The sequence below is a fragment of the Procambarus clarkii genome, chromosome 1 (assembly GCF_040958095.1).
Source record: "Procambarus clarkii isolate CNS0578487 chromosome 1, FALCON_Pclarkii_2.0, whole genome shotgun sequence".
NCBI classification, from domain to species: domain Eukaryota; kingdom Metazoa; phylum Arthropoda; class Malacostraca; order Decapoda; family Cambaridae; genus Procambarus; species Procambarus clarkii.
The window spans coordinates 40,294,241-40,318,352 of NC_091150.1; the positions used below are offsets into that span (position 1 = coordinate 40,294,241).

General features: G+C 40.2%; 1 protein-coding gene across 1 annotated transcript in view; it reads left to right on the forward strand.

Annotated features, from left to right (window-relative positions):
* LOC123758842 (Ca[2+]-channel protein alpha[[1]] subunit D) overlaps positions 1-24,112 on the forward strand; it is a 797,128-nt gene that overhangs the window by 101,029 nt on the left and 671,987 nt on the right. Inside the window, exons 9-11 of the mRNA XM_069338501.1 lie at positions 4,331-4,434; positions 10,163-10,320; positions 16,538-16,642. Coding sequence (XP_069194602.1) covers positions 4,331-4,434; positions 10,163-10,320; positions 16,538-16,642 — 367 coding nt within the window. The remainder of the gene's footprint in view (positions 1-4,330; positions 4,435-10,162; positions 10,321-16,537; positions 16,643-24,112) is intronic.

Below are 24,112 nucleotides of genomic sequence, written 5' to 3' on the forward strand. Positions count from 1 at the left end.
GCAGCCGCACCGCTTTCTCCGCAACTCCCCCCTCCCCTTGACGGGGAAGGGAGAACCCCAGACCCCCTTTGTACTGGCTACCCAACCCCATTTCAGAGGCTGAATGTCAAAAACACAAAAAAAACGCCGACTGGAGGGAGGGATGCCGGGGAGCCTCTGGATCTAACCCAGAAAATGACATTTCATTACATTCAACACTGGTTTTCTTCCTGTTCTCTGGAGCTACCTTGGTAAAGATAAAGGAAAAGAGGGACTTACCCGGGAGGCGGCTGCCACTCCCTCCTCAACTTGAAGTCGAGACAACTGGCTGCAACCTGCAACCCAAGGCTACAAACATCTGAGAAGGGGCAGAAATATTAATGAGATACCATGTTGCCAGGACCCTGTTTGACCTCCAAAAGCCCTGTGCCTGAATGTCAGCCCAAGACATATTACCAAAAACAGTAGCCAAAACTGTGAACTTATAAATGTGGGCATGGGAATAAACTGCAGGCTGGCTGGACTGAATAATCCTGCGTAAAACGTGGGAGACCCACACCCTGGAACAGGCAAGAGAGGAAACCGGGTCCATCCAAAGTGCATCCTCTGCCACAGAGGCCGTGGCGTGTAAATAACGGTGAAGAGCCGCAATCAGACACAATGCATGATGCACCCTTGGCCGAACCAACCAAGCATCAACAACGGTCTCGCAGTCTGGGAAGGGAGCCGCATATACTGGAAGACGCCTCAACCAAGCCGATGCGAAGAGCTGGGAAAGAACCAAATCCCTGCTGAGCAGACACCCGGACTGGCTGGGAGCCCAGACCAGCCAGTCTTCGAGGTAAGCCAGAAACTGAACACCAAACAGACGCAAATGGGCTACCACGACCCAGGTTAGGTGTGTGAATATGCGAGGTGCTAGATTCAAGCCGAATGGAAGGCAACGAAAACGGTAAACTTACTGCCCCACGACAAAACCGAGTCAGTCCCTGAACCCCGGATGAATCGGGACATGTTAATACGCATCCTTGAGGTCCAGTGACATCATCCAAGCACCTGGCTCCAAAAGTAGCCAGACTTGGGATAGAGTGGTTATCTGTAAGGAGGGGCAAAAGACCCAGGGGTTTAGATGGGACAAGTCCATCTAAACCCCTGGGACATGTCCCCAAGATGTCCCCAAGATGGGACAAGTAGGTCTGCACAGTCTCGTCTCGGCACTGGAAACAGGTGGGAAACCCACTCGAGGGACGAGGTCATTTCGACCACAAGTGCACCCACTCCCAAGATGACCCGACGAAGCGCAGGGGAAGAAGCCTTCCCCCCTCCAGCCCTGAATCCCCCCCTCCCCCCCCTCCACCAAAGGAGAAGGAGTCGCCCAACGCCTCCAAGAGTCTGGATGACACGACCTGAAACTACCATGAATCGTGGGACCAAGTGTGAGCAAACAGAGCGAGCTTTCCCCCTGTCGCCCCATCAACGGGGCGAACCGCAAAAGGGTCGACGCCCCTTACGAGAAGCCGACCGATGAACAAAGTGATCATCGAGCCGACCAGACAATGGCTCCAAAGGAAGCGCCGGCTTAGAAGCTGGCATCAATGGCCCACCTCAACCAGTGGAACCCCAAGCCCTGGCATGACCCTTCTGAGAAGGCTGAGAATGGCCACCTAGGAGAACTGACAAGTCCGACAAAGAACGACAGCTAGATAAAGCCACCTGCAGAAACTGAGTAACAGCAGCCTTCACAAACAGCAATGGACAAAACGTTGATGAGACCTAAAAGCTAGGGCCCAAGCGGATCCAAGGAGAGGGCGAGCACAGCCTGACGGCATGTGAAATGAGAAGCAAAGAACAGAGACACTGCCTCCTTCAGGATAGGCACAAACTGCTTCAACAGCATGGCTGACGCCCAAGCCGCCAAGGCCAGCACACCCGACGAAGGTCCGACATTCAAAGCCTCCACATCTGCCTCAAGCCAGGTCGAAGACAGCTCAAGAAGGGAAAGAAAGTGCAAGACCAAAGCCAAATGCCCATGGGTGCGCAAATCCTCAGCAACCAATAATGCCAAAAGGGTAGGAACCTGCACATGCAGCTGTACAAGGCCAACATCCCGAGAAAGCATTGGGGTGATCATGCACACATTAAGGTGCTCAAACCCGCCCCCCCAGGTAAACCTGCAGGAAGGTATTAGTATCTTGCCACTCAAGCGTGTGAGTCCAACAACCCATGCCACCCCCCCAATAAAAAGAATGGGCAGTCTGCCAGCCAGGAACACTCCAGTACCTCCAAATGCACCTAATATGGGGAAGAAGAACCGAACTCAAATAAGGACGAATCCATGATAGAGGCGGAATCCGGGTCTCGCAGGAGGTACACAGCAAGAGCTTCCCGAACCTCCTTACGTGAGATTCGAGAGGCAGAAAATCTCCAGAAAGGAGCCGAGGAACCCAAGGGAATCCGGAACCAAACCTGGGGAGGAGCCGACGGTAAATCATACTCATCCAGGGAAAGGGGGGGTGGGAGGTAAAAAAAACCCTCTCCCTGCAACAACAAGCCCCGCAAAGAGGGCACTAACACCTACTGGGGTCAAAGGGGGGTCCCATGGCCCCCAGGTCAACTCCTCCCCAGCTCGAAGATCCCCCAAGTCGGGACCCTGTGCCGAGCCGGCAACCAAATCCTCTACCACTGAAGAAAAGGCAGAGTCCAGGGTAAAGCCTGAAAAGAGGAGGGCCTGCAGTTTGGACCCAGAAGCCTTGGAAGGAGGAACAGGCTCAAATGCCTCCGTCCCTAACCCGAACAGGGCAGCCCCCAAAGCTGCCCCAGTCTCATTACCAACTAGACCCTGCCCTGACACCGAAACCCTTAGATGTTTGGGAGCCAGAAGCAGTGGGACGGGGGGAAGGGAAGGTGCAGGATGAACAACGGGGAAAGGATCAGGGAGTTTGGACTGAACCAAATTCGAAACGACCCGCCCCCAGGTCCGGGTCCCTATAACCAAAGCTGGGCAGCCGTAGGGCATCCGGGTGGGAAACCAACCTAGTGCGTTGCAGCAACCTAAACCTATCATTCAACACAATCCTGCCTGTACCCTAACAGTAATGTCGTCAGAATATTACTGGAGATCAAGCAGAGAACACGACTTGCAAGACTTTGGGTCAAAGGTGTCGTTGACCCAACAGGCAGCATGACAGGCAAAAGGGGGTGACTGTCACCTCTGAGACAAGGGTACACAGCAACCTTCAAACCCGCACGAGGCGAACTGGAACACGGAAGACGCTTCCATAGGTCCACCGAGCCCCGGCAGGGTTTTCCAGGGCTTGTAGGCTGACTGCTACAGGAAGTCCAGGCAAGGTGTTGCTAACTGGGTAAGATCCAATGCAAACAAGGGGAAGATCAAAACTCTGAAAACCCTGCAATGTGTTCAATCACAGAGGCCTTGCAGAGGGCCATTAATATATTATAAGTGGAACTATAACCACACCAGGCAGACCCCCCCCCAGGTAAAAAAAAAAAAAAAAACGCAAAAGTACAACGTCCCCAGAGGAAAAAGGAATCGGTAGGCAGGCCGCACAACACTTTGATGCCCCAACCAGCATGATATCAATCCCTTTCCAAGGCTAATCAAGGTCTACAAAACCCCAGCTGGCCCCAAGGGTGGGGGGTAAATGCCGAGCAGCAAAAACACCTACAGAATAGGTTCCCGAACGCACCAGGGAAGAGAACCCTAACACGCAAGGGAAGTACTCACAGGGCGCTTAGGGAAGGAGGCCCCTAGGCGCATGTAGTTCAGGTACTCTTTGAGGACACCTGGCCACCACACACAACGACACCGCAGAGGACACCATGAAGGCAAGCACTGCTTGGAAAGTGAGGCCAGAGAAGACGTCCGCCCCGGTTTGCATAAGCTGATGAACTAGGGTTGAGTAGTCGGCGCTGTGGGTCTGGGGGTACCCCCCCTTCCCCACCCGGGGGGTGGGGGGTGCTGCGCAGAAAAGCGATGCGACATCCTGGGGGTGACGTTTAATTGTTTCCTTGGGAACTGAGGGAGTTCTACCTCTGTTCGGCTTTTGGTTGTAATTTTTTTTACCATGTGGGGTCTGTTTTGTTATGCCTATCTTTCTGGGTACCTAACCCCGTTGATGGCAGATAAGGTTAACCCCCAACCACAGGGGAGGTTTTCCAAGGCCCTTGGTCCCTGTGCCTGTCCGAGGGGACCATGTTCTGGCTTGTGGTCCCCGGAAGGCAGAACTCAATAGATTACAGCCCCGGTCTAATGATTTTTATATTAGCCTGATAGCTCCAGGGACCCAAAGGGGCTCCCCACAGAAAAGTAGTTAATAACAATATTCTTCAGATTGCAGATGCCATGGGCAACAGTTGGCAGTGGATCTTCTTTGTTTCTATGATTATTCTGGGTGCCTTCTTCGTCATGAATCTGATTCTTGGTGTCCTTAGTGGGTGAGTTTTAAACTGTTTTTTGTTACACTAAGCTAATATGGGTATTGAAAGGATAAGTCAAAATTTATAACACAGCACCGTAGAGCATAAGATAATGTTGAGGGAGATCATTCTAATGGAAAGTTTAAATTCAAAATGAAGACAAGTGGGAGTCAGTTTGTGTTAAAAAGATGAAAGTTCATGGGTAGGTCTAAGGAATAATGTTAAAATTGAAGATTGGGTTAGGTTAAAGCCTTAGGATGTTTTGAGATCAGTTTCAGGTAATTACATAGAGGAAAACAGTATTAGAAGAAATAGAGGCTGTGAAGAGGGAAATGATATCGAGTTAAATTGTAATAATAATATCTAAGCAATGTTTAATTTATAATTAGTTTGTAATAATTTCATGTAATATTATGTGGTATTCTTGATATTCTGTATATATTTTCCTTTTTATATTTAATGTCTTGGTAGGCAAATTGACTAAAATTTATCACTTTGCATAATTATTTGTTAATCATATTCAGTTCAAAAATACATTTAAACATTACTACTTATTTTCTCATACAAAGCATACCTATATTTGGTTCATTTAAGTGTCCATTTGTATCGCTTGTCCTGGTCTGACTCCTTCCAGCAGTTCGTGATTGTCCAGCGTGTTCATTCTTCAGAGTATCTTGTATGTCATGATTGTATTCCCTCTGAATCTTTGTAATGAATGAATAGTTTTAATTGAGAGTACATGATGGCTATTTAACATCTTTAACCCTTTGACTGCAAAATGTGATACAGGACAAATCAAGGAATTTCAGCCTTTTGCTGCAATACATGACCTCCGTCCAAGTGTTTAGAGAAATATTTTAAGTCTTGTAATGTTCACCCCTGTTCTAAGACCTACAAACCAATACAGTGGTACCTCGAATAACGAAGTTAATCCATCCTGGTGCCATGCTCATCAGGTGAAATGCTCATGTTTCAAAAGGAATGTTCCCATTTAACCACTGTGACGCACCGAGTTTATTATGAAATTCTCCTTATGCGCTTGACATCAAGTTTTCCCCCTAAATTCTTTATTCTTTGTAAAATGATAAATTCCCTTCCCCTGAATATGTCTATGTAAAAATAAATACCAAATTCCACTTACTTTGGCCGTGGGGATGTGGACAAGGTGGTGTCCACCTTGTCCACATCCACTAAAAGGATGCCTTTTAGTGGCATTTAGTGGCAAATGCCTGCATTTTAAAACTAATCCCATAATGATCAGATAAAAAATTAATTTTTAACAAATATTTTAATTTTGAACTTCACCTACGTCCCGAAGGAACATCCGCAGAGTTATTTGTGGACGTCACCTCCGTCCCTATGGAACGAAAGTGATAACAAGGGGTAGATGCAACACTGTAAACCTCTGCGGCGTGTTCAATTACGGGGGCTTAGCAGAGGGCCACCAAACACTACCATTGAAACTATAGCCACACTAGGCAGACCCCCCACCAGGCAAATGAAAATAAAAACAAAAACAAAAATCCCCATAAGTACACTGTGTGCAGAGGCTACAGGAACCGGTCGCCGCGGAGGTAGCAGGTCGCGCAACACCTTGACGCCCTAATCAGCACAATACCAGTCCCTACCCAAGGCCAAACAAGGGCCCCAAGCCCCAGCTGGCCCCAAGGGCGAGGCAAATGCTGAGCAGCAAGAACCTCTCCGGGAATGGTTCCCGAACCCCTGTCATGCATGGGCAGTACTCACAGGGCACTTAGGGAATGAAGCCCCTAAGCGCATGCAGTCCCGGTACTGATGAGGAACACCTGGCCACCTCACAACACAAAAACACAGCAATGAGCGCCACGAAGGCAAACACGGCCTAGGAAACTGAGGCCAGAGAAGCGTCTGTTGACATTAGCTTACGAACTGTTTCTAGGCAGCCGGCGCATTGCGGTCCGGGACCCCACTCCTCCTTTTGGTTAGGGAAGGGCTGTGTGGACGAGCGGCACTGCAGTAAAGTGTGATGTTTGCTTGTTTGATTTGGGATTGTGGGGAGTTTCGATCTCTGTTCGTTTTTTTGTTTTAGTTTCTTACCATGTGGGGTTTGTTTAATGCCTACCTTTCTGGGTGCCTAACCCCAGTCGATGGCAGATAAGGAAACCCCCTAACCACGGGGGTTTTCCAGAGCCGTTGCTCCCTGAAACCTCTCTGAAGGGGCCAGGTTCTGGCGCTAGTCCCTGGTAGGTCTGAACTCCATAGCTAATATCCCGGTCTAATATAACATACAGTACATTAGCCTGCTAAGCTGCAGGGAGCCATAGGGGCTCCCCACAGAAATGTGCTGTCTGCCCATGCTTCTGTCTTGTCTGATCTTTCTCTATTGCAGATATCTACTACAATCCTCTATTATTTGCAGTATACTTCCCAGTCATTCTTTGTAAACATGTCTTAACCCATTCTCAGTTTCATCACCTGCTTTTTTTTACTGTTGATTTTTTCCGGTAGTGGCTTTGAAGCAACTTGGGTTAGTTCCATGCTTTATTGGCTATATAGATTTCAAATTCTTTCTGCTTTACTTCACGTATTTACATAGTAAATTTCGAATTTATGTTGTAAATTCTGTTTCTTCTCTCTCTCTCTCTCTCTCTCTCTCTCTCTCTCTCTCTCTCTCTCTCTCTCTCTCTCTCTCTCTCTCTCTCTCTCTCTCTCTCTCTCTCTCTCTCTCTCTCTCTCTCTCTCTCTCTCTCTCTCTCTCTCTCTTTCTCAGTCTCTCTCCTTCCTCTCTCTCCCTCCTCTCACTCTTCTTCCACTCACTCTCTCTCTCTCTCTCTCTCTCTCTCTCTCTCTCTCTCTCTCTCTCTCTCTCTCTCTCTCTCTCTCTCTCTCTCTCTCTCTCTCTCTCTCTCTCTCTCTCTCTCTCTCTCTCTCTCCTTCCTCTCGCTCTCTCCCTCCTCTCTCTCTTCTTCCACTCTCTCTCTCTCTCTCTCTCTCTCTCTCTCTCTCTCTCTCTCTCTCTCTCTCTCTCTCTCTCTCTCTCTCTCTATCTCTCTCTCTCCTTCCTCTCGCTCTCTCCCTCCTCTCTCTCTTCTTCCACTCTCTCTCTCTCTTTCTCTCTCTCTCTCTCTCTCTCTCTCTCTCTCTCTCTCTCTCTCTCTCTGTGTTTTCCCGTAGTTCCTCCATCCTCATACGTACGTGGATTGCTTCTTTACATTTCTAGGCAACCCATGGGTTGATCTTATTCTTTTCATTGTCTTCTCTTTGGAAAGGACAAACTTATAAACATATCTGGTTGAGGAAATCCCTTATGTCTTATATGATTGTCGTATAATTGCTACTTTAAGATTTCTGTGTCCCACAGAATTTCTGACTGAAATTCATAATTTTTCTTAATTTCCTGCAGTTTGTGATGTAAAGCGATTCCTTGAAATGGTTTTTATTCGTATGGACTGACTATTGACAGCTATTATTGGCCTTGATAGAGTAACTTACCTGGTGATTCCCTAGGCACATAATGACCCTGGGGGCATCCTTAAAAAAATTTGTATGGTGCCATAGCATATGTTTCCCTACTTGCTAGCCATCGTAGCCTGCCTCCACTGGCCAGCCCAGCTGCCATACCAACAAATCACCAACACACACACACCCTTTACTTCACAGTAACACAAAAGACTACCAAGCCAAGGTGGACAGCAATACACTTCATCCAATTCAGACTTCATCCTCATACTTTTTCCTGATTTTTCATCCTTATTCTTTCTTCCCCCCCCCACCCATCCTTACTAAACCCCTTGGTCATCGAAACCTAAATTCCCTGCCTGATAGCACACACCCATGTCATATTTCATCTTTGTATTCTTCAATTCTTCTTGAGAATTGAGAATAATCATCCGTTCACATTGCCTTTTTGCATTACTTCACCACTGTTCTACAGTACTTTCTAAAAGAGCTTTATAGTTTAAAATTTATTGTACAATTGTCTTTAAAAGTTCTTCATCTACTGTTGTTTCTGCTCCCCTAGTCTATACATGCTGGTGTACTGTATTTACTCTTCCCCATACTCTATTTCCCTGCTTCTCTCTCTTTCACTTTCCATCTTCATGCTTCACTTATTTGTTTTGTGTAATCAACTTCTTTGATACAGTATTCACCCTACATAATACTTTATTCACCCCACATAATACTCAATCTTCTTCCAATTTTTGTATCATAACACATGTGCCTGATATTTTAAACAGAGATTCTTTGTATCATGTAAACCACAAACTTTCTTTCAACGTGCAATTCAGAATATTTTTAGATCATTTATAATAATATTGCTACCAACTTTTCTTTTGTATTCAATGGCTTATTTGTTATCACTTCTCAGGTCACATTCTTTCAATTTATGCATTGTTGTTAGCTTTCCAACCAATCTAGCTTACTCAGCACTTCCATATGATTAAATACTCCTCTATAGAGTCCTGTTTCTCTTATCTCACGCTTCAATATTGATTTTCTGTGCTCCTGTCATAGCAATGTACATATGCAATCATAAGAACCAGCTTCACTTGTGTAAATCTAATATTCATACAAGTAGGAACCTTTAGCTAATCCACAAAAGATTATGCTTCACATTTTACCACATCTCTGTTTTCTCTTAATCATGTTATGACCGGCTAGGGAGCCAGTCGGCCGAGCGGACAGCACGCTGGACTTGTGATCCTGTGGTCCTGGGTTCGATCCCAGGCGCCGGCAAGAAACAATGGGCAGAGTTTCTTTCACCCTATGCCCCTGTTACCTAGCAGTAAAATAGGTACCTGGGTGTTAATTAGCTGTCACAGGCTGCTTTCTGGGGGTGGAGGCCTGGTCGGGGACCGGGCCGCGGGGACACTAAAAAGCCCCGAAATCATCTCAAGATAACCTCAAGATGTTCTTATAATCATCACACAATTCCACTCTTCATATTCCTTGCCATTTTATGTGTACCACACAACCCTCACACATTGATATATCCATCCATAAACACATATACAACATTCAAGTTTTCAGTCATCATTCCTCAAAGCCATACATGTGTACCTTTCTCATTTGATTAATAGTTGATACATGTCTTGAGGATATGCTATTTCATATAATTTGTTAACAATTTGTTTGTAAAATTAAAAACCTACTATTTTTTGCATTAATTGCCTTTAGGGAATGAATGTTAGAAGCACTGTTCATTGTCCTTGGAGTTTCTAAAGCAGGCCGTATTAGTATAGCTTCTTCCACGACCTCATGTAAATATTGGCTTGGAATTCAGATGATCACTATTTAAATTTAAATTTTGTACTAACGGTAAACACTAGACTGAAATTATAAAATACCTTTGTGTACCTTTGAAATGAAAGACTATTTGGGCCCCATCCCAGTGACTAATTTGGCAGCCATCCATGAAAGTAGGAATCCATGAGTTTGTTGCTCCTTAGACTCTCATATTGATTATAGCCTTCATGAAATGTTTGCCAACATTATCTGTTGTAATATTGCTAATGGTTATAGATGACATGTTGAACCCAGAATGCAAAAAGTGATTATGCAAACTTATTTTATTCTTCAACAAGATTGCAAATCTGTGTCAGAAACTGTGTTGTCTGTGCCAGTAAATCATGTCAGTATGTTTCCACTCAGTCATTGTACTTACATAGTTCATCCTCAATCCCTACAAGAAAATGTAGTTACAAAAAGCAGGATAAGATGACTTATTGCAGAGAGCTGAGTTAATCCGTCATTTGCCCCATGACAGAGAGTTCTCCAAAGAGAGAGAAAAGGCACAGGCACGAGGAGACTTCATGAAATTGAGGAAAAAACAGCAAATTGAGGAGGATTTGAGAGGTTATTTGGAATGGATAACAGCAGCTGAAGATATAGAGATGGAAGGAGATGACAAGAAGGAAACAGATGGTAGGAAGAGAATCGGTGAACCTCTGGTGCCTTGCTAACATCCCCCTCACTAATCCAAAAGTAGTTAGCTCACTACCATTATATCACAGGACCCATAATTTTCCCAAGGCATTTACTGGATGGAGAATTAGGCAGAGACTGCAGACTTCAGCTGAGCTTGGACCTTCCTGCTGTTCCTAAAGCAATAGTCACCTTTCACCTTGGTCAGCATCCCACCAGTATCTTCTGGTCAGAAATGCAGAACAAGAATTTTATTAGACTTACCTTAAGTATACATATGTATACACTAATGCTTTTGGTTACAACTATTATGAGTTAAAAAATTATGTTAATTTTTATTTTTGTACTGGTTTCTGCATTACTGTTGCCTAAGGTGACTGTGTGTTGCTTTGCTCTGCTGTGCCTACAATAGTGTGATTAGCATTTTAGGTAATATTTGTTGATACTTGCCCAGTAAGCGTGAGTTTAGTATAGTTGTAGCAAGCACTAACCCTAGCCATGTGTGTGTTCCCTGCTAGAGAATTCTCAAAGGAAAGAGAGAAAGCTAAAGCCCGTGGAGACTTCAGAAAGCTCAGAGAAAAGCAACAGATTGAGGAAGATCTTCGGGGGTATCTTGAGTGGATTACCCATGCTGAAGACCTTGACCTCGAGGAAAAGGATGATAAAAAGGAGTCTGACGGTAGGCAAACATAATTTATGGTTTTTTATTCTCTCTCTCTCCATCCAAGTTCTTGTATTTAGTAGATTTTAGAGTGCAGTGACAAAAGCACTGCTTCTCTTTCTGTATTGCTCATTAGTTACAGTAGCATATTTATTTGGTTGAAAGAAAGCACAGAGTGCTGATAACAAGATAGGGAAACAACAAGATGAGAATATACTCTTTATTTGTAGACAACTTTTTGGCTGTAAAATTTGATAAATTCTTTATAAGCAAAATTGTATCTACAAAAAAGTTAAACTTTTATCTTGGTGTTTCTCTACAATGTTTATTGTATGAGTGTAGTAATGACTATAGTTACAGCTTGTTTGTAGGTATTCATTGGAGCCCTAATTAACTTTCTGTATAGATAATTTTTTAAGATATTATCTTTCCACCTTAGCAACCGTACATAAATGCAAAGGAAGAATATCCTAATCCATCTTGTTTTACAGCAGGTAAAACTAATTGAAGATTGCAGACAAATGGCTGGAGTAATTCTGTAGTGAAAATATGATAAACTATTATGTAGACAAAATTTCAAATGAGATATATATTTTGTGTAATACAGTACTGTATTAAACAAATAATGTATCTCGTCTACATAATAGTTGATCATTCATATTACTAATTAATTGTCTTAAACAAAGATAATTTATGTTTTGGATTAATGATGTTAGTGAATAAATAATACAATGATCTTCCCCTAATAATTACAGCATGTATCAGTTACTAACCTATATAATGATTAAATATTAATATTGACAATAAAACATTGTGGATGAGATGAAGGTATGAATTAACCCTAGGGAAAGGCATTCATATAAATTCCAACTTAGGTGTGTCTGTTTGTTATAGTGATGCATTTTATTTTGTGAGCAATGCATTCTTTTTTGGCAGTGGTGCATTTTACTTTACAAGTAATCAGTGCTCTGTGAGTGAGATTGGCTATTTTATTATCAATAATCTGGTAGAAATGAGCTTTTACTTCATCACAGGCCCTGCCATGCTGTATATGTGATGTATGCATGTGTAAGACTGAGAATTATACAGCGTAGAAGCTAGAAGATTGGCAAAAATCATATTGCATATTTCAACCGTAGAGGTTATGTCCTGTAGGCTAATATAATTCTGATTATCATGTGGCATGAATGGCAGAAGTGAATCAGTATGCCAAACCAATTATGAAACATTGTTACTTGAGGTTTGGTTCGTTATAGTCCGTATAATACTATTACCTTAACTGGTTGATGATCATATTGCCTTGTGTATTATACATGAGAGATAATGATACAAGCTTTTGAGGACAGGAATTAAGCTATGATGACCATGCCTCTTTAGATGTATTCATAATTAGTTATATTGACAGCATGCAGCAGTAAGGCTTAATTTTCCAGTCTTGCAGAGAGGAATAATATCCCTTGCTGTCACTTGTGCTAAGGATCAGAGTTGCTACTCCACCACTTATAAAAGCACTCTTCCATGAATCTAGTGTAAATTATGCACCATCCCCAACCCCCTCCCCTCCCTTTCACACAGGCCAGTTTGCGTGATGCGGGCATGTTAATGTAATTGTTCTAAACGGTGTTCATTTTCCAGAGAGCATTATCAAAGTACCTTTGGATCAGCTAGGATCTAAAGCTGAGACTTAATAGGAGAGGAATTCTAAAAAATTTGAATGTTTTCATGTATTGTTTATTTACATTCAGTAAATTATATCTGTTTCTGTTAAAAGTTAATATGATCCTTGATGTCCAAAAGTACTCTGTTCGAAAAAGAAAAAAATTGCCTTAAAAAGTTCTGTGGAACAATAGTCTTTTCCTTGCTACTCTTAAATTGTATCTTCTATTGCCCAACTTTTTATGTATTATCTGTAGCCACTGTGAGTATGTACCCCCCCATCCCCTTTCCCCCATACACAGGTTCAAGGATAAATAAGTGACCCTTCAGATAAAGTGCCAAAAAAGCTCTTGTGTATAATACATTTATGGATGTATGCATAACCAATTTGCCTTTTATTTTTTTTTAAGTAGACGCTCACATTTTTTGGCCTCATACTTCCTCCTGTTCACCCACAAATGGTACTTTTATAGCCAAGTCTCATAGATTCAGTTTCAGTTTGATTAGAAAACGATCACACGAGGATGTTTTAGAGGTATGTCAATTTTCGCCCATGAAAAAAATGCAGAATAAACCAAAGAAATTATGTGACAATGTGCATTTTTACCTGATAAGCTTCACATTGTTGACCAGTCATTGAAATTTTGATTTAATTTGAAATGTGACCTTGTGTATAACTAATAACTGTCAAAACTATACATTTAAATATTCCCAAGAGATAAAAATATGGCTACTGGGTTTAAAATAATTTTGTAGCTCAAATATTAAAGAAAGAATTTCAGTTTTTATTAAAATAAATAATATTAAGGAAATCTTTAGCATATGTGGTTTAGTTGTTGTTTTTATGCTTGAATAACAGTCTGTTGTGATTAAGGAGGCTAGGCATCCAAAATAAAGACATAATCATTGTAATATTTTATGCACAATTTAAAAACAAATGAACATAGATTTGGGGAAAGAACTATTTTACATTCAACAAACTTTGTAAATATCCTCAGAATGTTATGTCACCAAGACAGCAGATGTAGAAATTAATATATCTGTGGGGAGTTGCAAATGCTATGGGGATAGATTATGGCTATTGCTAAAAGTACATTAAGATCTAATTTTTGTACATATCTATTCAGAGATCTAGGGCATTTAAATGCAAAATATTTACACATACTGTACACATGTATGTCTGAAAGACTCCACAAGTTTCATAGTCATGCATAGTCTATAGGCCTACAGTATTGGGTTTCAAATACATATTCACAACCATTTCATACTTTATATTGTTGAAGTATAATTTTATTTAAGGCTACCATCTCAGATGTGCTTTCTTAGCTAAACATGAACTGTCTAAATATAAATGAATACAATAGGTTAGGTAAGGAAATCCAACAGGAAAAACAGCTTTTGTCAGTACACAAAGAGGAAGTTACACACAGGGAATAGAGCAGTGCAAGAAGGATATACAACTCACCTATGCACAAGTGACCAGGGAGAAGGAAAAAAATAAAAGAAGCAGTAAAGGAAGCCAAAAACTGGATAAAATAAGGATAAAACAAACATTAGGCTCGAAGTTAGACAGGAATTGGCACCAAATCCTAAATTGGTCGATCGAAGTCGACCCAAAACACATTCAATCAAAGTAAATCCCTATTAATTTTTGGTTGCAAAGAAAAGGAGATAACATCTAGGTCAGAAAGAGCCGTAGAAGAAGTAAAAGTAGTAGGTAAAATTTTTTGGCTCATGGAAGACCTTGCAACCAAAGAGAATGTCTGCGACTACAGGAGAATTGGCAGGTATGAGAAAGGGAAAGATCGACCTTTAAGGATCACCCTCAACGGTGCTAAACAGATGGAAGAAGTACTAAGGAATGTTAGGAAATTGGTGTCGTTGCTGTGCTGGTGAAAGAACATCTAAAGGTAAACAAAATAATGATTGCCAATCCACGAGAAGTTGACATACTTCTGTCTCTGAGATTAGACACACCAACAGATCAGACACTTTTCCGTGAAGATAGCCTTAACACTTATTGTGCTGCTATTTAAAAAGTGGCCATTCCTGCCATTGTGGAAAAAATTAATAAATCCACAATTTTTTTTTAAATTATTCATTTGTGAGTAAAAATGTAAGAACTGTGAGTAAAACTGTAAAAATATAAATAAATATGTATTTTCTGGGTGAAATACTAAAGAAACTGTTCATTACTTTTGTGAGACCAAAATTAGAATATGCAGCAGTTGTATGGTGCCCATATCTCAAGAAGCACATCAATAAACTGATAAAGATGCAAAGGCATGTAACAGAACTGAAAAACAAGAGTTACGAGGAAAGGCTAGAGGCATTAAATATACCAAAATTAGAAGATAGAAGAAAATGAGGTGAAATGACCACCACATCACCTCATTTCAAAATAATAACAGGAATCGACCAAATTAACAAAGAGAAATTCCTGAAACCAGCAACTTCAAGAAGAAGAGGACACAGATTCAGGCTAAGGAAACAAAGGTGCAAAAAATATTAGAAAGTTTTCATTTGCAAACAGAGTGGTAGATGGTTGGAACAAGCTAAGTGAGAAGGTGGTGGAGGCCAAAACCATCAGTATTTTCAAAGCGTTATATGACAAAGAGTACTGGGAAGACGGGACACCGCGAGCATAGCTCATATCCTGTAGCTTCACTTAGGTAATTACACACCAATTCTTTAGAAACAATTATTCAGTGTCAGGGTAGTTAATAAATGGAATGCATTAGGCAGTGATGTGGTGGAGGCAGACTTTACACACAGTTTTGAATATAGATATGATTGACCCCCATTAGGGTCGGCAGTTAGGCAGTGATGTGGTGGAGGCAGACTTTACACACAGTTTCTAATGTAGATATGATTGACCCCATTAGGATCGGGAATCTATACACCATTTGATTGACAGTTGAGAGGCATGACCAAAGAGCCGAAGCTCAACCCCTGCAAGCACAACTATTCAAGTACTGTCATATGAGAATGCAGCTCATTCTCTTGAGGTGTCATTAAAATGCTGTACTAAATTACTTGATGCGAACCTAACTATGGATCCACGAATACAACATGCGACATCCTGTCAGTTTTGCAAGCCATTATGATTTATAGTAGAACTTATTTTGGCCATTGGGGATTTATACATCAAAATGCAATGTACAAAGTACTGGGAAGACTGGACACCATGAATGTAGTTTTCATCCCGTAACTTCACTTAGATAATTGCACTTACCGATAGGTAATTACATGCACAATTGGCAATTACATGCACAATTGGCTCTTTTAAAATTGTATATAACAATACAGTATAAGGAAGAGAGAATATCACCAGCTTAGCACTTATCACATACATCTGGATGTTTAAAATAATTTCACATTCATTCACATACACACAGATTGACAAAAAGTTATTGTAATAGAAGAAAACTGAATACAGTATAGAGGTTTGGCTATAGAAAGACCATTTGTAAGGTAAGGCACTCAAACCAAGAAACCTTCATTCAGGGGCTTTCTAATTTAGGAAAGTGTTTTGTAAAGTGATGGATGAAGTATTCACCATCAACAAGGCTTTACATCTTACAGTCTAAAGTGGTGTTGCATTAACACACAAAATATACGATTGTTGAAAATCTAATCTCTCGCATAATATAATTTTCCAAGTAATAATCCTTGTGACAGTGTAATGCATCCCTACTTATGTAAAGTAAACTGTTTAAAACCCTGTCACATTTCAATTTACACATGAACAAATAGTTTTCCTTACAACTAAAGCACTTCCCTTGTAATAGAAAACTCAGTAAAAAAAAATCAGTAACACCTTAGAAAATGGGATTCGTATTATTATCCCTTACCAAAGAAAGCGGTATGATGTTAACCGCATTCGCCCCCTATCTTCAGACGGGCGCCGTTTAGTACTGCCGGGAACGAGCAACCGTGGAGCCATGTCGGTGGCCTCCCCAACTTCCCTTCTGCTCTTCTTGCCCCTCTTCTCTATGCGTAACTGTATGTATGAGGCCAGAGAACTGAACAGGTGAACGCCCAGGCTCACGTTCTGGCCACAACTCTCCATCCTCTTTAATCAGAGTCAGAGTGTTTGCTGGTGAAGAGCGTGGGCCTGTTTATACTTTCCACCTTTAAGGCTCAGTCGCTAGCACGCTCGCATGGTGTGGCGTCCTTGTGTTCCTCATCAAAGTTTTATTTACTATTAATTTCTTTTTCATTTTGCACTGTTTCTGCTACCGCGTTGATTGATTTTCTTTTCAAATCTACAATATTATTTTCCACAATTTATTGTCTTAACATATTTTTTTTTAATTTCTCAAAGTTTGGAATCCTAACTACATGATAATATCACTGGCATATGTTATCCCTGTCCACTGTTATGAAAATGTGGTCCATTGCACTTTGTGGACTGATACTTTTATCTTCAAGCTGTTAAAACCAGCAGCTGTTTTATCCCTTACACATTTGTGATTACTCAGACATGCAACAATACTTGTTTGTGACCATTTTATTTTTTTGTGCATTTTGTTGTGTCATTTCATCTCTGTTACTACCATAACATCTCTATCCTCTTTCCAACATCTTATCATTCTAGGGTGTTGATTTCTTGTAAGAGCATTTAAATATATTTTTCTCAGCTGTTCGTCGCTAGACAAATTTGAAATCTTTATAGTTTTTTAAGTTTATTTTAAACTACATTTTTAATTTACTTAATAATTTACTTTCCATCAGTACCTCTTAGCATTTATTAATTTTCTTGTTTAATATGATGTAGATCATCAATATATATTTCACCATTATCATTATCTTTGTAGCTGGAATCTATATTAGCAGCTCCCTTTCATTACACTTAGACTGCAAGGTCCATTTTTATCTATCATTGTTCATTGTTGCATTTTCCTGATTTCTTCCATCTACATTCTAATTTGTATATATTGAGGCAATAGTTTATTATTTCCTCATAATTTTTGTTCCTTATTACAGGAAGTGACTATTTCTTTGTTAAGATGGTCAAACTGCTGTAGAATTCTCTGACAAAAGTTTGTATTACTTTTTCATATGTTTTCAACATTTAAAAGCAGTTGAAATTTCTTGCAGAGATTCTACATATGGTCATTTCTTTAAGTCTAGATAGAATAGTCTATTCCTAGACTCTGTTCCTAGAATCTAGATGGAATAGAAGTCTATAGGCCTAATTGGGAAAGATATAAAACATATAATATATTCATTACCAGTAATATATGCCTTGATTTTTGTTACTATTTCTTTGCTAATATCTCAGAGGATAATATTTCCATTATCCTCTGAGCATTGCTATTATCATTTACATCAGTGGGATGATACATTGAGAAGTTTCCCCAAACAATAGTTACTGACCATATGCTTATCTCCAGCTATTGACAATTCAAAACATAATATTTTTATTGTAGAATTATGCTTTTTGGTTTACTTTTATTATATGAAAGTAAGGATAGATTTCCAGTGTATATGAAAAAATGAATAAACAAGACAAGATAATACAAGATAAAAGTAAGAAAATATATGAAAATGAGAGAAATGAATAACGTTGGGAGAATATTAGGAAGTTGTAGGTTGTCTCTACAAAGAAATGCAGATCAAGAAAATAATTTAAGTCACTAGGTGACAGAATAAATTTATAATATTGTATAGTTATTCACAGAAACGGCATTGATGAGAACTGTAAGGTTTTTAATTATTTTTAGGTTTTATTACTCTTCATTACTTCATTGCAATTTCCTTCAACCTGTTATTAATTATACAGTGGTACCTCGGTTTAAGAGTTTAATCCGTTGCTGGAGACAGCTCGTATTCCGAAGCTAATTTCCCCATAAGAAATAATGGGAAATGAATTAATCCGTTCCTGACTACCCCAAAAACTTCACTTCAAACTAAATTTTATACCTAATTCATCTAAATAAACCTACAAAACTATGTTCAAGTTATTACTTACCCTTGTTGATGAATGCTGTAGGCGTATGGAAGATGGTGAGGAGGGGGGAGGAGGAGAGGTGTTACTGTTTGGAAGGGGAGTCCCCGTCCATTATAACATCAGGCAGTGAGGACTTTTTTGGTGTGCACTCCCTGGCACGTTTTGCCTGCATACCACTAGGTCCTGGTTGTGACTCACTGCTCGATTCTCTCATAACAAGAAAGCTTGTTTTTCCCTTCTTCGCAAGCTGTCTCTGTAGTAAGGCATCACATTGTCATTGAAAAAATTAAGGCAATGGCCTACTACAGCTTTCTCTGGGTGAGTCTTTTCAATAAAAGTTTACATCTCTTCCCACAGTTCTTCCCACAGTTCAACAACCTGTGTACCATTTTCATGCTTCAGAATGATCCCTTGTTTCTCCTCTATTGTCATCCTCACATGGGCCTTTCTTGCCTTGATCCTTACCACTAGCTTTCTTGGGACCCACGGTAAGATATATAATAACAACTTTTATGGTCAAATGACCAAAAATCCAACAAAACACTGAAAATTCGGGTGAAGAATTGACGTGGGATAGTCATTGGGCACGAGGCACTGGTAAACTGAGGGGAGAGGGGCGACGATCGCCGTACCACCACGCGCTAGTGCGGCCTTTACGCATATCAACAAACTCGTGTTCCAAGGTAACCCTCGCCTTCCGAGGCACATTTTCCGAGCAAATCCTGCTCTTATTCCAAAAAACTCATATTCAGGGACACTCGTATTCCGAGGTACCACTGTAGTCGTATTACATTCTAGAATTGTCCAATTTTCATTATCATAAATTTGATACATGTTGCAAGAAATCAAATGACATTTATCACTTGTTAAAGTTCTCTCTATATTTTGAGTTATTCTTTATTTTTAGCATTATTTCATGGTTGATTCATGACTTATTGTTTCACCCCAAATCATTCACTGTTGAACTACGACAACCTACTCGCCATAACCATTATATTGTTACAAAAGCTCAGCCACTTCATTCGCAATTATCATATCATCAGTGACTTGTCACATTTATTTTTTGTTATTGACACTTACATTTTAGCTGACTACACTATCTATATTGGCATTCATTTCTTATTTTCTTTTGCCACAACCTTCTTATTTTGTCTTTATTTAAATCCTTGTTACCGCTGTTAATTTATTCTAGACCAGTAATTTTCTCAACTTTATTAATGCCTCGTTTTTCATTAATAATCCAAATATTAATTTAAAAAATTTCAGTACAGTATTCATTAATTCTTTATTTTAATTTGGTATAATTCCTCATTGTACCTTTGTGGGAAAATACTCTTTAAATTCTAAATTAAATTATTTTTGTAATCTTTTCATTGCAATTCACCATTTCACTAGTCTTTCTGGGCTGGCCCTCAGTAGCTCCCCAGTGTACAGTATTGGCTCTGGTAAGTCCAAAGTATTTTATTTTTATTTTATTTATTTATTTATATACAAGAAGGTACATTGGGGGTTAACAGAGAACATAGAAATTAAGTTGAATTTACATTCTTGTAAAGTATGGTACCACAGAAAAGTCTACAGAACTACCAGGCAACTAGAGTTATGCCACCCTGGAGTTACTCCAGATTGAGCATCAGGAACACAATTTGGTGCAAGCATGGGTATCCGAGATCTATCTTGAGGTTATCTTGAGATGATTTCGGGGCTTTAGTGTCCCCGCGGCCGGGTCCTCAACCAGGCCTCCACCCCCAGGAAGCAGCCCGTGACAGCTGACTAACACCCAGGTACCTATTTTACTGCTAGGTAACAGGGACATAGGGTGAAAGAAACTCTGCCCATTGTTTCTCGCCGGCGCCCGGGATCGAACCCGGGACCACAGGATCACAAGTCCAGCGTGCTGTCCACTCGGCCGACCGGCTCCCTTAAAACCTAAAAATCAGATCAACCTAAAATCTTTTGTAACTGCACAAAAAGTACTGACAAAGCAAAACACACTACATATTTTATCAATGAAAAAGAAGATAGAAACCATGGAACTATTAGTTTGCCCCAGTGTTAACTAACCTTGCAATAATAATTTTACATAAGAGGTTGTTCTGGAAACTGGAACATATTGGAGGAGTGACAGGGAGACTTCTAACATATAATCAGAGGCAATGTAATCAGACTGAAGAAATGTCAGGAGTGGAGTATCACAGGACTCAGTTCTTGTACTAGTAATGTTCATTGTCTATATAAACGACCTATTGGAAGGAATGCAGAATTATATGAACATGTTTGCTGATGATGTTAAGATACTAGGGATGATAAGAAACTTAGATGATTGTCATGCCCAATGACAAGTGTATGGAGTTTGACATAAGTGTATGAAGCACCACTTGGCAAATGAAATCTAATATGAATAAATGCCATGTTATGGAATATGGAATAGAAGAAAATAAACCTCATACAATCTACAAACTACTGTGCGTGAAAAATGTTTTATAAAATTTTGATAAATAAAGGGATCTTGGGGTGGTTTTAAATTGAAACCTGTCACCTGAGATCAATATAAAAATGTTGTGCGAGGAACTTATGCTACGCTTTTCAATTTCAGAATTGCTTTTAATTACATGGATGATGAAATACTAAAATTGTTCACGACCTTTGTTAGACCAAAACTGGAATATACAGTGGTTGTACGGTGCCCATTTCTTAAGAAGCACATCAACAAACTGGAAAAAGTGCAATACATGCAACTGAATGGCTTCCAGAACTGAAAGACAAGAGATTCGAGGAGATGTTAGAGGCATTAAATATGCCATAACTAGAAGATAAAGAAAAAGAGACGATATGATCACTGCGCACAAAATAGTAACGGTTATCAACAAAGTTGATAGGGAAGAGTTCCTGAGACCTAGAACTTAGAACTTCAGAAACAATAGATCAGAATTTTAAGCTAACTAAACAAAGCTGTCAAAGGAATATAAGAACATTCACTTATAGAATATAAGGAATATATGAACATTCATTCAAACATGCTGGAGGAGTGACATGGATGAGAATCTTTTCGACAGAAAAATGAGGGTGATTATCATAGGCAATGTATCAGACTGGAGAAATATTACTAGCAGTGTACGAAAAGATTGGTAGTTGGTAAGATACTTCAGTACTAGTACCAATAATGTTCATTTTCTATTTAGATGATCCACCATTAGGGATACAAAGTTATAATTAATTATTTAATTCATTCATTTTGTCATGGACAGGCAGCCTATATATGATATACATAAGGCTTATTTTAAGATCCCAAAAATGTTGAACTACTAACCCTCCCCAGGATGCAATTCCAGAACAGTTGACTAACTCCCGGGAGACTATTTACGGCTAGGTGATCAGGTGCATTAGGGGAAAGGAAATGTGCCTAACCATTTTTGTCTCACTTGGGATTCGAACCTGGGATTTCCGGTTGTGAGTTGAAAATAAACCCAACTGTATTACTGAGACCCTGCTATTGCTAAGCTTTAATATAATCTGTTCAAAGTAATTGAATGGAGCAACACATGGTAGATAGAATTCAACATAAATAAAGGCTATGCTATGGAATGGTGAATAGGAGAAAATAGGCCATACACAACCTTCAAATTACTGTATATGGAAAGGAATTAAAGAACAATGACAAAAAAGATATCTAGGGGGGTGGTTCTGGATAGTAAACTGTCACTAGAGGACCACATAAAGGACATTGTGGGAGTAGCCTATGATATGTTTTCCAACTTCAGAATCGCTTTAAAGTACATTGATGGTCAAACACAAAAGAAAATGCTCATGACTTTTCTAAGACCAAAGTTGGATCATGCAGTGGTTATATTGTGCCCATATATCAAGAATTGCACCAATAAACCGGAAAAGGTACAAAGACATGCTGATAATAAATGGCTTTTGGAATGGAAACATAAGAGCTACAAAGAGAGCCTAGAGGTGTTAAATATGCAAAAGCAAAGATAGAAGGAACAGAGACAATATTATTACTATGTACATTCAAAATACTAACAGGAATCAACAATATAGATTTTTTTTTTTAACCTGCATCTTCAAGAACAAGAGGTTATAGGGTCAAACTAAGGAATCAAAGATGCCAAAAAATATAAGAAAAGTACTGGGATGATTGGGCACTATGAGTATAGCTTTCATCCTGTAACTACACTTAGGTAATTACTAGACAAAGTAGATGTATATTGATGTAAATGGTTACACCTGTGGTTGATGCTTGGAATAACAGTGTCATGACAAAGCCACTCATTGAAGCTGTAGAGTGCTGCTGGCAACAGAGACCAGTCATGGTTTGTGGGACCGAAGCTGGTATTAGGTGGTGATGTTATTGTCAGTTATGCTGTGAGACTGCCAGTTAGGTAGATCAGAGAAGGTATTGCATCTGGCTTAATTATGTTGAGATTTCTTGATGCTGTGATTGAACAACCTGACACATTTTAGAGCAAAGCTGCTCTTTAATTGGTTAATAAAGAAATGGCTTGATTTCATTTGTAATATGTGGAATTCTTGAAAAAAATGTGAGTGGACATCATTTGTAATTCATTGAATGTTTAGGTAGTTGCTATTTTATTTGAAATGTAGTTGCTATAGTACTCCCCCTCCTCAGTGGTGAAAGATATCTGTGGAGACATATAAATATGTGGTTACTGCTTCCTGGGTTGCTAGTGGAGCAATTTTGATTCGATGCCAAGATGCATGCAGTGTGTGCAGATGGGCTCATGCACCAAGCCACTGGGATGCAATGTAGGTGAGAAATGGACATGGTTGTTGCTTTTTGCATCGCTGGTGGACCAGATCAAATGCCAAGATGCAGGAAGCATGCAGATGGACTTGTGCGACCAGGACCATGGGAGAGAAAAGGATGTGGTCATTGCCTTTGGGATTGTTGGCAGGCTAGATTCAGGCAGCTTGCAGGTGAGCTTGTGCACCAGGACCAAAGAAGGTGATGTAGGAGAAAAGGATGTTTGTGCAATGCAGTGAAGTTGAGAACAGGGAGTGGCGTGATGGTGAACTAGTCAGAGTAACAAGGAAGTCACTGTACGACTAGGAGTTTCATTGTAAGAGGTGGTGATGTTGCTGTCTGCTATGTTATGAGATTAAAGCTGAGGTAGATCAGAGAAGGTGTTGGATCAGGCTGAACTGCGATAAGGCTTTCTTGATGCTGTGGTCAAATGGCCTTTAATACCTGCCCACCTGATTCGGTTTAGAGCATGGCTGATTGTTAATTGATTGATAGAAAACTGTTTTTTGTTGTTTGTAGTATGTGAAATTCTTGGGAATGATGTGCAGATGTCCTTTGTAGCACATGGAATTCTTAGAAAATATGTACAGATGTCATTTGTACTTCATGGAATTCCTGGAACATTTAAGAAGTTGCTACAATACTTCTAATGTACTTGCTACAAAAGAACATAAGAATGAAGGTAACTGCAAAAGGCCTATTGGACCATACGTGGCAGCTCCTCATATAACAAGGAGCAAAACCT